Raw genomic sequence first — 14,753 nt, 5'->3', positions numbered from 1 at the left:
GCCTCTCTGTCTAAATTTGCATATGATCCTCTCATAGAAAAAATAAATTAACCACATTAGTTGATAGCTCTGAGGTCCATACAAGACTCCTATATGCCAAGTTTATTTTAAAACTCAAATCTTCATTAATGGAAGGGAACAGATATTAAAATATATGTATATATATATATATATATATATATATATATATATATATATATATATATATATATATATATATATATATATATATAGCACTTCTTTATTTATCCTAGTGATTTAGACTTAATGTGGTCCAACTATTCTGCAGGGAATACCATTGACAGAAAGATTAACAAAAGCCTTGTGCTTTAAAGATCATTAACTAAATCCATCCTGTCTTTACTCCTATATGTAACATATAATGACAAATGATGGATGAATTTCTGGAATTATAAGCATATTTCTATTGTACATTTCTTTGCTAGTTTCTCACTTAGTGTCCACCTGCTGTGGAGTGTGCATTTGTGAACAGCAGAGATAATTAAGGGTGAACAGGCTTTAAATGAGGGTGTATGGAAGAGTCAGAGGAGTTTAACACCGTAGCTCTAGTGCTCTTCTCTCCTCATTAGCAGTAGACACACTCTCTGTGGGAATTTGCATGAGCTGTACATATTAGCATTCCTAACATTTATCGTTGTACTTGGGTCAAAAAAAAAAAGGGAAATAATCAATTCCTAGCTCTGAAGGTCTCACTGGCTCCAACACCATGCTTACGTTAATGCTCAAGGCTTTAAAGTTGATGTGAAGAGCCCTTCAGAAATATAGCACTCTATTCTTATTGTTAACAGCATACACACACACCCACACACACACACACACACACACACACACACACACACAGAGTAATCAAATTAAGATTAAGATATCTGTGCAGTGCAACCATTCATGCATACAGGTCCAATTACAGAGAGCAGGAGTGAGTATCTGTGGTGGTGTTGAGAGAGAGACTAGGTAAGTGAGTGTTGAGTAGCGATATCACCTGCCAAGCTCGTAGAAATTCTTGGGTAAGCTCCCGTTCTTCAGCTTTTTCATTCTGTTGATTTTTGCCTGTTAATAGATTTATCACTGTGGACCATTCATACTCGAAAAACAAATGTTTTGTCAGTGTTTACACAGCGATATGTTATGTGTATTCAAAGATTTAAGCATTAAGCATCTGCTTGAATCATTATTTTTTAGGCTCCCCATTCGGATTATGCAAATAACCTGTGTATAGTTCACGCCGAAGACTTTTCCAGACTTATGATGGAGTTTTCAACAGCAGCTAGATCAAAATATTAAAACATAAGCACTTGCTTTTAGGCAAAAAGGAGACAAATATAATGATATGCACATGTCTAGTTTTACAATATTTGAATGAAGAAACAAGACACTAAACAGGGGCCAAGAAATTATAACATCAATGCATGCTGTAGGCTATATTTTTGCTTGCTGAATTTAAAACTGAACGATACATTTAATGAAAATAATACTTGTGTTTATAGTGTAAAGGATATATTCTCCAAGGACCAATCATCCATGCTTACTTCATACTTTTATTTAATTCACAACATTATTCATTTAAAAAAGTAATACATAAATAAAGCACAATACTGCAGTGAAACAACAACAACAACAACAAAAAAATCAAATGTATCCTGTACTTTATATGATTACAATAAACCAAATTACTGTTAAATCTGCAGTCTTTCTAAACATTATTTCATAGCTCTGATATCTGATATCAGTCCAATTTATATTATTTTATCTTATTTGATTTAGAATAGGGGGGCACGGTGGCTTAGTGGTTAGCACGTTCGCCTCACACCTCCAGGGTCGGGGTTCGATTCCCGCCTCCGCCTTGTGTGTGTGGAGTTTGCATGTTCTCCCCGTGCCTCGGGGGTTTCTTCCGGGTACTCCGGTTTCCTCCCCCGGTCCAAAGACATGCATGGTAGGTTGATTGGCATCTCTGGAAAATTGTCCCTAGTGTGTGAGTACGTGAGTGAATGAGAGTGTGTGTGTGCCCTGCGATGGGTTGGCACTCCGTCCAGGGTGTATCCTGCCTTGATGCCCGATGACGCCTGAGATAGGCACAGGCTCCCCGTGACCCGGGGTAGTTCGGATAAGCGGTAGAAAATGAGTGAGTGAGAGTGAGTGATTTAGAATAATCTCATAATGCAAAATATGATGCAACTCTGCCCATATTCACTCGTCATATATATTTAACTATGCAGTTTAATTAAATATCATATTTAGTAAGATTTCCTTTGAGCTGAAAAAGCAGCTCTGACCTTTCATAGCATGGACTCCACAAGATCTCTGAATGTGTGTTGTGGTTTAGGTATGAGATAAATGGCATGAGACAAATTAACATCCACATGAATGGCATCAAAATTTGGTGCTGCAATTTGCTGCCTAATATATCCCATCCCTAACAAGATAATTAATGTTATTCACTTGACCTGTCAGTGGTTTTAGTGTGATGGCTGATTAGTGTATGCCTTTAATATATGCCTAAATGCTTCGCTATGAATACAAGCCTGTTTTTTTGTAACCAAGCTCAGCTCCTTCACTCACCTTTGTGTAAACACGTTCATTGCGTTTACATTCATCATTATAATTTAAAATATCATGCTTCTGAGAGAGAGAGAGAGAGAGAGAGAGAGAGAGAGAGAGAGAGACTTTCCATCAATTTTGGGTCATTCAGCACAATGTAACTAGTAGCCAGATGTCTACCTCATATACACAAGATTACCATAAATATTTGTGTCAACAGTTTGGTCTGAAACATGCAATTCCCTGTGATGGATAAACTCTAAATGAACACCTGAACAGATCTTCATGCAGTCTTTCAGCCATATGTTTGACAATCTGTTTATTTTAATAACCTGCAGAGGTGCTATACAGCAAGAAATTACATTTCTGCAACATACAGTAATTGGTGACTTGGTTAAAAAAACTAAGATTTCAGATTTACCCTTCAGCCCCCACGAGTTTCGGACATTATTATGCAACAGATGGATATAAACATGTCACACTCATTCAATCACATTTAAATAGCTTATCTAATTTTGAAATGTAGAAATGAGGCAGTAGAGGTGCACTTTTTTTTGCACATTGGACGTTTGATTATTTTGACTAGCTTTTATTGGGTAGAGAATTTGAGATTGATTTTGGCAACAAATATACTCTATGGATGAGAAGATATATTAACTGTGTAGGGACGGATATGAGTGGGATCTTTAAACTCTTTTTTTTTTTTTTTTTTTCAGTTTTATGTGCATCAAGTGAAATTCCCCTCGATGGAAAGGAATAAATAGTGCTATTGAGTGTAGCTTATTTCTTTTGGGTTTGTTGATCCCATCATTTAATTTAGTGCTCTCCTCCCTGATGATAATGTGCATCATCTGTGAAAAGATGCTGAAATTAGTTTTTCTTTGCAGATGAGAACGTGTGCCTCTTTGCAGTAAAAAAAAAATCAATAATTTCTCTATGCATAGACTACCAGTGCTAGGAGTTTTCATATTCATGTTATTTAGACCATTTAGAATGTTATTTAGAAGGTTTTTGTTGTTTTTATTTTCTACTTCTTACAGAGTTTACATATAAAAGCTCAAAAGAACAAAGCAGTGTATATTTAAAAAGCTACTTCTGAAACTTTGCAAATTGACTTCATACTGTGTGAATCGGTTGTTATGCTTCTTGTGCCGCTTTGTTCTTTATAACAAAATGCTGATCAGTTTGTTTTTAGCTGGGTAGAATTTGCTGAATTGTATAATTTTGTGACATTTACCTTTTGTTTGATACTCCAATACGGTGAGAGAAGCCAATCAATAAGATGTCTACAGATTCAAAAGAGCTCGTCTAACTATTAAAGATTTGTCGTTTTCTTCTTAAGCTGGTGCATCTGTATTTATTTTGATATTTTTAATGTTTTATATCATATAACTGAACATAGAGCAACAAAATACAAAAATGTTTTAAAGCTATATATTTTTACCTCTATTCCAATGGTGTCAAATGGTGGTCCTGATCCATGAAGTAGCTTGTATCAATGCTTATATCAATGCTTGTCATCAATGTCATCTATTGAGAGAGAGAAAGAGAGAGAGAGAGAGAGAGTCCTCAGTTTAGCCAAAATCATGCAGAACATTTACATGTAAATGTATGGTATTCAGCAGACAGCCTTGTCCAGAGTGAATGGAATTTGATGGAATGGCTCTTGAAGTTTCTATCAATGAGCCTACTCTGATATTGGCTCATTAGGTAACAGACTAAGGATTCCATCAGTCAAAAAACTGTATTGGGAGGTAATATAGCAAGAAAAGACCATTTTTAAGTGTCAGCCTAACTACGTCTGGAAGAGATAGGTCTTTGGGCTTTGTTTTTAAGCCGGTGACTCGTCTAGGCTGTTTGGTCATCTAGGAGAAGTTCAGTCCGCCACCTAGACCTTAGAACAGAGATGAGTCTTGATGCGTGCCTTCCTTATACCCTGAGAGATGGTGAGAATAGACGTCTAGCCATGTCTAGCGATGTGTCTGCTTCTTTGGAGATCACAGATAAAAGCGTCTGACTCGGTGTGTATGCATTTCAGCAGAAATCATATTGAAGGTGCAGGTATAGCTTCAGTTGAGTCAGCTTGCCCAGAAATTCTGGAAAAAGACCTTTGTGACTCACTCTATACAATGTATGTCTTTACTAGAAGCTCAGAGTATTCCTGCTGTACTACAGTACTGTATATTTCTTTCAAAGTTGGAGACTAGTCTAAGACCGATGCAGGGTTATCCGGAATTAACGGTCAAAATCTGGACTTTATACTGAATTGTAATGTCATGGTTTCTGCCTCTCTTCATTTAGCGGTGCTGATTGGTTGAAATGTCCTGGGATTGAGTTCCAGTTCACACATCTCATCGACTGTGCTTCTGACAGAGTTTGAACAGTTTCCTATTCATAAATTCCCATGCCTAGATTATGAACTCGTAGTATTGTGCATTCACAGATCTTATTTTAAAGTTCAAGACATGATTAACAATGCACATGACACCAAACATAACCTACTGTAGTTTTTGAGTTTCCAGAGACAACATGGTATATAAAACAGAAGGTTGTGAGCAATTTAATGACCCTGCCTTGATATACTATTGATAATATGTCTTAATTTTTTTCATTAGAACATAGTAAGAGTCTTGTACCACTTTATACTGCTGGCTCCATGCTATTTATACTCACTGTATTGAGGCTGTATAAATTGGTGCCTAACTCACAACAGGAATAAAAATAAATTGTCCTTGGGGTTATTTATTTCACACAGCAATTAACATCTTATGCCGAGAGCTTCAGGGAGAGAATTGTTCTGACACCTTTCTGTCATAGCTAGACTTTTTTCAGCAATTTGTGCTACAGTAGCATTTCTGTAGAATTGGATCAGATAGGCAAGCCTTCACTCCCTACATGCATCAGTGAGCCTTGGGTTCTTTTGTCCCTTTCACTGGTCCACCAGTTTTTCTACCTTAGACCACTTTTGGTAAGTATCCACAAAACCTGCTGCTTTGATGCTTAGTCATCTAGCCATCACAATTTGGCCCTTGTCAAAGTCACTCAGATCCTTACACGTTACCCATTTTCCCTGCTTCCAACACATGAACTTTGAGAACTGACTGTTCACTTGCTGCCTAATATATCCCATTCCTTGACAGGTGTCAGTATAACAAGGTAATCAATATTATTCACTTCACCTGTCAGCGGTTTTACTTTTATGGCTCTTCTACAGTATATATAAGTATCCAGAATCCAGGCTTTATACCATCTATGAGGTTTAATGATTCATTGATCATATAATTATGAATCGGTGGCTTCACCACTAAATCCATGACATTTTTGCCCCCAGCATACAGTATTTTGACTGTGTTTCAAATTCCTTTCTGTGTTTCTGCTTTATTCAACAAAGTGCATGAGTGCCATCTTTCTCTGTCTGCAGAGGGGAGTTCAAACTCTTAGTTCTGAACTAGCAAAAGCCATTCTGACCGTACAGGACCTGTCAAAGTAGAAGCAGCCCTCTGAGATTGAGAACAGCCTATTCAGATACAATAGTCGCAGCGCTTTTAAGCTGTGGCTTTCTTAGTGGAGGACTGTTCCTGAAAGGATGTTTGGGATTCTTTTGCATGAATAAAGAGCCCAGGCTTGCAAAGAAATGTGTGTGTGTGTGTGTGTGTGTGTGTGTGTGGGGTTTGAGGGAGACTATTTTTTTTACCACATGAGGTTAATCTCCAAGCACAACAATGTACACATCTGCTCATTCTCACACAACAATACCTAAACAAGATCCTGTGCAGTCTGATAAATTCTCTCACGTTAAAACAGGCTATCTTGTCTTTTGTTCATAATCAGTACACAATACATGTTGTGATACAGTATATTGTATAGGATTATTTGAACAAATAATGAAGCATTCCACAACATGACCTTTGGTCTAAAAAAAACAGTTTCTTTCAGATTAATAGAGAAGAAGTGCATGCCGGAAATTGTGTAATGTGATGGTACCTACTGCATTTGATTCAGTACCTGCTGCATTCGATTCAGAGCCTGCTGCATTCGATTCAGTACCTGCTGCATTCGATTCAGAGCCTGCTGCATTCGATTCAGTACCTGCTGCATTCGATTCAGAGCCTGCTGCATTCGATTCAGTACCAGCTGCATTCGATTCAGAACCTGCTGCATTTGATTAATTTGATTCAGTACCTGTTTTATTCAAATGCATTTCAGTACCTACTGCATTTCATTCACCGATATGTACAGATCAGAATATGTGTGTAATATGAGTATAATCCAGTTATATCTGCCATAATGGCTTTGTTGTGTGACCTGCGATCTCATTTTTTATTCTTACAGTATTTAAACTTTAACAACACTTGACTAAACTTCTAACTTATTAAACAAATAGGATTTAATGAAAGAAACAACACTTAATACCTAAAATATTTACTCTTAAAAAAGACTCTGACAGTTCTTCCACAGCATTCCCTTTACATTATGGAACAGTGGAATGTGCACTGGTTCCATACTATGGTGAAAGCAGTAGATCATCCTGGTATTTCTTGCCTAATGTTTATAAATGCTGAGAATTCAAACATACCACCCCTTTGACATACTAATCCTATTCACTCAATATATAGTAGAGTAGTAAGAATATTTTATGTAGCTCATGTATACAAAGTACCATTTGATATAAGACAATAATATATGATGATAATATGCTGGATCCATGACTTTCTCATTCCTAAAGTAATTTGCTAGAATAACAGCATATCTCGAAATAATGAGATCATTAAGTAGAAATAATGAGATTATTAAGTAGAAATAATGAGATTATTAAACTGAAATAATGAGATTATTAAACTGAAATAATGAGATTATTAAACTGAAATAATGAGATTATTAAACTGAAATAATAAGATTATTAAACTGAAATAATGAGATTATTAAACTGAAATAATGAGATTATTAAATGGAAATAGCGAGACCATTAAGTTAAAGTAACAACACAACATTTCCCTTCTACAACTTGCAACTCCAGGCTTTTGTCATACTTAAGATGGCATGATGTTTTTATTTAGAGAGCTCTGCGTCCTATGAAATTATTTACTGAGTAGTATTTCTGTGTGAAAACAGTGTCAGAGTTGCAACTCATGCTAGTTTGTTAACTGTTCAACCCAATTTCATAGTTTGGCATACATGCTATATTCATACAGTTTAAGCAGGACACACACTAAAGCATGACATGTATACAGTATTGTACTATTGAGGTCTTTAATACGTTCTAGACTGTATGCTCTACTGATATACTTTCATTATCTGTTTTACAACTATGATAATATTAAAATGCCAAAAACAATCATAACATTTACTCATTACAGTGTGTTATATAATAAAAATATAATATATATATATAAGTATGTAAGTGTGTGTTGGAGACATCTGCTCTGTTCTTCCATTGTACAGTGGTTTGGAGACCTGGTCACGCCGGTGTGGTGGGAAGACGTATGGCTCAAAGAGGGATTTGCTCATTTCTTCGAGTATGTTGGGACTGACTTCCTCTTCCCAAAGTGGAATATGGTGAGCTCCTGTGATTTATTTTGGATAAGTAACATTTTGGGACTAAACTGAATTAAAAACTGTATAAATGAAATATAATGTTTAATGTTGTATATAAACTGAATCTGGTAATCTAATTAATCATGTACAGGTAACATTTTAATATCTGTTCCTGTTTTCTCTTACTTTTATGAAAATTACTTTTGCCTAGAAGGTCAGTTAATTGCCTGAAATAATAATAATAATAATTAATATTACTTTTTTATTCTACAACGTGAAATACATCAGTAATACAGCATTAATGATTTTTTGGAAGCGCTAAAGTGTCTTGAAAAAGCCTTTTGTTACCATGTGGGACTACAGAATTTGTCAGGGACTTTAAACATCATTATTCTGAAAGGAAAACTCATCTACAAACCCATTGTGTTTATGCTTACCCTCTTACAAGCTATTCTAACTTTTCTTTCATTCAGATGTATTATTTTATGTTTCACTTTAAATAAATTCATTTTGAGAGTCGGTATAAAGTGTCCAAAATATATGTGGCCTGATGCCTCACTTCACAGCCGCAAAGGTATCATAGGTCTCTTCTATGTTGTTGTTTATTTTTCCTTTTTTTTTTCCTCTCGACAATCCTTGATTTTCACCAAAGCCTAATAAATGGTCAATCAATCAATCAATCAAATTTTATTTATAGAGCACCATACAACAACCAAAAGGAGCACAAGGTGCTTTCAAGTAAAACAGCAATAGACAATAAAATATAAGAACACAATGAACATAAAATAACAGTTGAATCAGGGGCTACTATGTTGAAAGCTTGTATGAATAAATGAGTTTTCAACTGCGATTTAAAAACACTCAGCACAGTGATGCATCGTACGTGTGCTAGAAGTGCGTTCCACAGCTTTGGTCTAGCAACATTAACAAGCAGAACACAGTGGATCCTTATAAGGGAACAGAGTTGTAGCTTTTTACTTCTGTTGATTGTATTTAAGATTCAATCCATTTTTATTTTATCTAGATCAAAATATGCAAGAATCATAAATCTATTTTTTTGCAATAATTTAAAAAAGCAGTGGAAAAATTTGATGGAAAAATTCCATTGGCTTTTTGCTGAGAGAACCAGAATTAGCCCACAAAATATATTCAAAAACATGCATGTAGCATTTTATTATACGTTAATATAAACCACTAATGGAATACAAACCCACTAGAGCTTAGGAAGTTTTTGACTGAAATATAAACATAGAATAACAGACATTTTTGTTGTTTTGTTGTTTTACACACACTCTTCGGGCAAAATTAATGGCACTTCTAAATATTATTGCAAAGTTATATTATTTAAAAATTGTTCCTAGGCTCCTAACTTAGGAAACACACATGTACAGAAGCATCATTTTGGTAAGTTATCATGATGGGGAAAATAAAAGTGCTTCTAGCGCTTTGAGACAGATGGTTGATGACTTGCACCAGACAGATAATGGATAAAAAATACACAAGTTAAAGATACCATTATGCAAAATCAAAGTCTTTTGAAAAGTTTTCAAAGTCTATTTGCCCCAATCCCCAGCACAATGAAGTGTCATTAGAATCACATTGATACCTTTTGGCCATGAACACCATTAGTATGTCTGAAGAGACTAGAAAAATAAAAAGCTCCCACATCCATTGATGTTTGAGGCTCTTTTACAAGTTATGGTCCAGGATGTGATTTTTCTTCTGTTATATCTTCATTCTTATTCGTACCTATATTGAGACGTAAATTATAACAATTTACCATAGCTAATCCACCCACTAGCATGTTTTTGTGAGTTCAGAATTCAGCTGAGGACTATAGACCCTCGCCACTGAGTCAAATAAGCATATAGAGAAATTCTCTGTAGATGATCATGCTGAGATCTTTCTACAATTGTCATCCAAATATGTGAGACATTACACAGTCTGACCTGGCTGCAGGTTTTCACTCCAGCCAAATAAGTGGGACACTGTTTATTTGAGTGTTGACCAAAATGAACTGATTAAATATATAAAATCACCATTTGCAGTAATTGCGTTTGTTTGGAACGAAAACCTGCAGCTACATGTTGCACCCAAGACTAAATTCCCCAGCAATATTAAAGTCTAGTGAATGAGTCATAAAATAGTTTACGATGACCAATGTTTTCAAAAAACAATGCCTTACTAAATTGAAGATGATGATGCAGTTATGCTGCCCAGTACGAGTCTTGTGATAGTGCGAATGGTGTCAGTTTTCAGAACGGTGGAGCTTTTTATATTTTATCTGACACTTTTTCACTGATGGTTGGTTGTGATCATTTATGGGAGGTCTAAAATCTATCTTTCTATAACCTGATAATCAACTATTCAGGTAATGTGTTATACACAAAGTAATTCATCAATAGGTTTTAGTTGAACCATATGAATGGGGTATGGGAACAATTACACATATGTATAAAGACAGATGCATTTGTGATTTATATTTTTGTGAGATGCTCTAGTGGCCCATGTGTTTTCTGAATACCAAACAGGGTGAACAAAAGTTTTAACCCCCCACCCCCATCCCCCCCACCCCCCCTCCCCCCCAAAAAAAGCTCACTAAACATACAATGCAATATTTGGAGCAGAATGATATAGTAAATGATCCACCATGTTCCCATTTGTTATACATACAGTTGTATTTCACACACACACACTTTTCAATCACCGCTAATATGTTGCAGATGCATTAGTGAAAGTGAAAAAGTGAAAGTGACGTGACATACGGCTAAGTACGGTGACCCATACTCAGAATTCTTTCTCTGCATTTAACCCATCCAAAGTGCACACACACAGCAGTGAACACACATACACACCGTGAACACACACCCGGAGCAGTGGGCAGTCATTTATGCTGTGGCGCCCGGGGAGCAGTGGGGTATTACCACTCAGTCGTGGTATTGCCGGCCCGAGACTCGAACCCACAACCTTAGGACATGGGATGAAAAATATCAGCTTATGCGCTTGAAGTCTAGTGAGCATTTCACTCTACAGTATGTAACAACTGGATATGACTGTCTACATTAGTCAACTCTTCTTATAACCACTGGTATAAAGCTACCTGATAGATAGATAGATAGATAGATAGATAGATAGATAGATAGATAGATAGATAGATAGATAGATAGATAGATAGATAGATAGGTGTAGATGTATAGATGGAGAATCATGTGAAAATATTCTCTCAGGCAGCTGCTGTAATACTTACAAGTCCAAAGCAGAGAAACTTCCAAATTCAGTTGTTCCTCGTGGGTAAGACACTTCTATCCACCTCTATCAGATGTAAAGGCTCAATAAGGAAAACTTTGATTTGTGTTTATGAACCAAATTGCTGTTTGGAGTAGTCTCTCTTCTTGAAGAAGGTAGAGCAGATGCTTAAAATGGTACCTCCTACTGACTCCAGAGTGCTACTGGAGGACTTCATTTCTCATATGGGGAATGATGAAGATACATGAAGAGACATGAATTGGGCTACTGGGTATGCTGGGTCTGAACATAAGCAATAAAATGTTAGACTTTTGTGACAGTTAGGGATTGTAAAGAAAAAGGAAATACAGTTGTTTGTGAGTGCAGAGGAAGCAGAGTTCAATGAACAGTTTGTGGTTGTATTATTTTGGACACTTTATGCTGTCCCTTAAAGGACCGGCTCTTCATATTAATAAATTAATGGAAAGTTATATATAAAATATTCTACGACAGAAATTACTAACTGAAAATATGCTATTTGGATAAATATTCAACCCCTGTGCTGTGAAAGCCTCACGTTTACACAATATCAATATCAATATGATAGATAAAGCTATAGATATAAATATATAGACATAAAGCTATAGTCCTAACATGGACACAATTGCCTCTACCTGTCAATATCTAAAAAAATAATAATAAAAAAACAATTTTGGAAAAAAAAAGACTGTTTAAATTAAAGTACTATTGGTCAGACTGTGAATCTAAAAAATAAAACGGTGAAAATGAGACAAAAAAAGCATTCTTAAGAAATTCTATGTATATAAACAGGCACAACATTGGAAAATCTACAAGATAACATTATTAATATTAAAGAGTTTAGATATCCCAGTGAGCACTGTTGGATTAATTCTGAGGAAATGGAAGCTGCACCATACTGGCACTTTCTCGACAAGGCCGTCCCTCATAACTCAGTGTCAGAGCTAAAAGGGGAATTGTGAGAGAAGGCACAGAGGGTCCAACAGTCACTTTGAAGGAGCTATAGAATTCAGTGGCTGAGAGTACAAGGAGATACTGCAGGACAACCTGCTTCAGTCTGCTAAAGAGCAAGGGAGAAACTTTCACCTTTCAGCATAACAGTGATCCCAGGCAACAAAGCAACACATGAGAGGCTGAAGAATAAAAAAGATTAATGGCCAAGTCAAAGTCCAGAACTCAATCCCATCAAAAATCTGTAGCACTGTTTGAAAATTGCAGTCCATGAGCACCATTCAAGCAACCTGGAGCAAATGGGTGAAATTCACTCCCAAATATGGTGCAAAGCTGTCAGAAACATATACCGACAGGCTTGTTTATTTCAGCAGAGGCCAAAAAAATGTGCTTGTATTGTCGGTCGAGTCTATATTCAGCATTGAATTTCTTTGTCATGTAACACTCCACAGTGGAGTTTAATGGCTCATATGGAAGTATACACTTAGTACTTTAAGAATGTGTAGTATTAACTATATATATATATATATATATATATATATATATATATATATATATATATATATATATATATATATATATATTTCTTACTTGATAGAGCCAATATTTTCATACAAAAGTATAAAAGAGATTTTTTTTTTTTTTTTTTTTACACAAATGTCTATTACTTTAAAGTAAATGGGGATATCAGACCCATTTCATTTCCTAAAGTGCTGGTTCATAAGCATCTAAAATTTGAATAATAAGAAGAAGCCGTTCTTTTTGTCACATACAGTATACATTACAGCGACTATGATTCGATGAGGGTTAAGAGCCTTGCTCAAGGGCCAAATAGTAGTGGCTTGGTAGTGCTGGGGCTTCAACCCTGATCTTCCAATCAACAACCCAGAGCAAACCCAGAACCACTTGAGATACCACTGCCCTAAGTGTTAGATAGTTAGTTAATTTGATAGTTGTGTAAGGCTATCCAGATAGACGTAAAAATGTCTCACACTGAAGCCAACAATGTCCTGACTAGTTTTAGATCAGGCTTTCTGCAATAAAAGCATTCATTTGTTTATACTGATTAAAAATGTCTAATAAAAGTAGATTTCCATTCTACCAGGGATATGGAAAATCAGTGTACGGGCAAAAAAAAGTTCTGCCAAGTATTAGGGGAATGAAAATAAAATCCTGCTATACTTGACCTTACAAGGGTACCCCATGTTGGCTCCTAGTACTGCTGTATTAGGTAAATCTTGCTGGATGGAGAACATAAGGCAGATCTACAGTAGGACATCTTGAAACATTATATATTATAGTTTGCTTGGAAACATCTAGGGATCCTTCAGAAGGAGCTGGAATTTCATTTCGATTTCCTTACTGCACCAACTCAGCTCTAACAGGGTTTGACAGGCTTCAAAGTATTGATTGAGCCATAACTATTTGTATTTTTGGAATAGGGTCGAGAAATCAATCAATCAATCAATCAATCAATCAATCAATCAATCAATGTTCATGACTTGTGATGTCGGAGACTGAATGTTAAAATGTATAATGTTGTAGATTGAAATAGTCTTGACTGACGGCTGATGTGTTGTCGTGACAACCATCATGCCTGGTGTGTTGTGTTCTAATTTAAAAAGCTGTTTAAAGTGATTTCACTCCTTAAGCCTGTTAACATGTTAAATATAGCACTAAAAGATCTAATCATGCTTTACTTAATATTGCAGCTGCTTTGTGGGATGTATAACTGTGGTGAAAATGTGAACGTTTTACAGTGTCTCAGGCAGAACCCAGGAGCAGTTCAGCTTATCACCCTACTGTACATATATCTAATTTCTGACATTATTTAAATAGTACAAAACCTGCACTAAGCTACACGAAATACAATTTAGATATGACCAACACTGAATCTGCTTCATTAAAATGAAATTCAACACTTCTAACAATTAGCATAACCTGGGCAAGAGAAAACACACTTATGCTGAAGTGACTCTTAATGCAGTCATGTGGTGATGGACAAAATCACTTGAGGCTCAGGGAATGAACAAATGAAAGGAGGACCAGCATCAGCATAACAAAAAGCACTGAGTGAATCGTGAGGATTGTGTTCACCATTCTGGTACTTTACGAATCACGAGTCAGCCACAGTTATTTAACACTTTAGGTTACATCTGCGTTATTAAATAGTCATGATTTAGACCAGGCATGATTCCAGCGATGCAGTTCTCTGTTGAGGGTTTCATCCACTGCTATTTTTCACACCCATTCACAGTCCCCGCATTATCACATTGTTCTTTGCTTTCATTTGTACACCTTAACGATGATCATCTTGCAAAGCTACAGTATGGCAGAAATGCACTTCATTAATTGTTATATTTCAGAGGTATCTGGCATTAGGCTTCTTATTTGTTGGGTGTTAGACACTTTTCAGCTCATTTCATTTACTGATTGTGTCTGTTATA

General features: G+C 35.9%; 1 protein-coding gene across 1 annotated transcript in view; it reads left to right on the top strand.

Annotated features, from left to right (window-relative positions):
• Positions 1-14,753, top strand: part of LOC132859336 (thyrotropin-releasing hormone-degrading ectoenzyme-like) — a 159,200-nt gene that overhangs the window by 80,840 nt on the left and 63,607 nt on the right. Inside the window, exon 6 of the mRNA XM_060890057.1 lies at positions 7,999-8,112. Coding sequence (XP_060746040.1) covers positions 7,999-8,112 — 114 coding nt within the window. The remainder of the gene's footprint in view (positions 1-7,998; positions 8,113-14,753) is intronic.

Source organism: Tachysurus vachellii, chromosome 16 (genome assembly GCF_030014155.1).
Source record: "Tachysurus vachellii isolate PV-2020 chromosome 16, HZAU_Pvac_v1, whole genome shotgun sequence".
NCBI classification, from domain to species: domain Eukaryota; kingdom Metazoa; phylum Chordata; class Actinopteri; order Siluriformes; family Bagridae; genus Tachysurus; species Tachysurus vachellii.
Note: the sequence above shows the minus strand (reverse complement) of the source record. Positions and strands in the feature narration are given on the sequence as shown.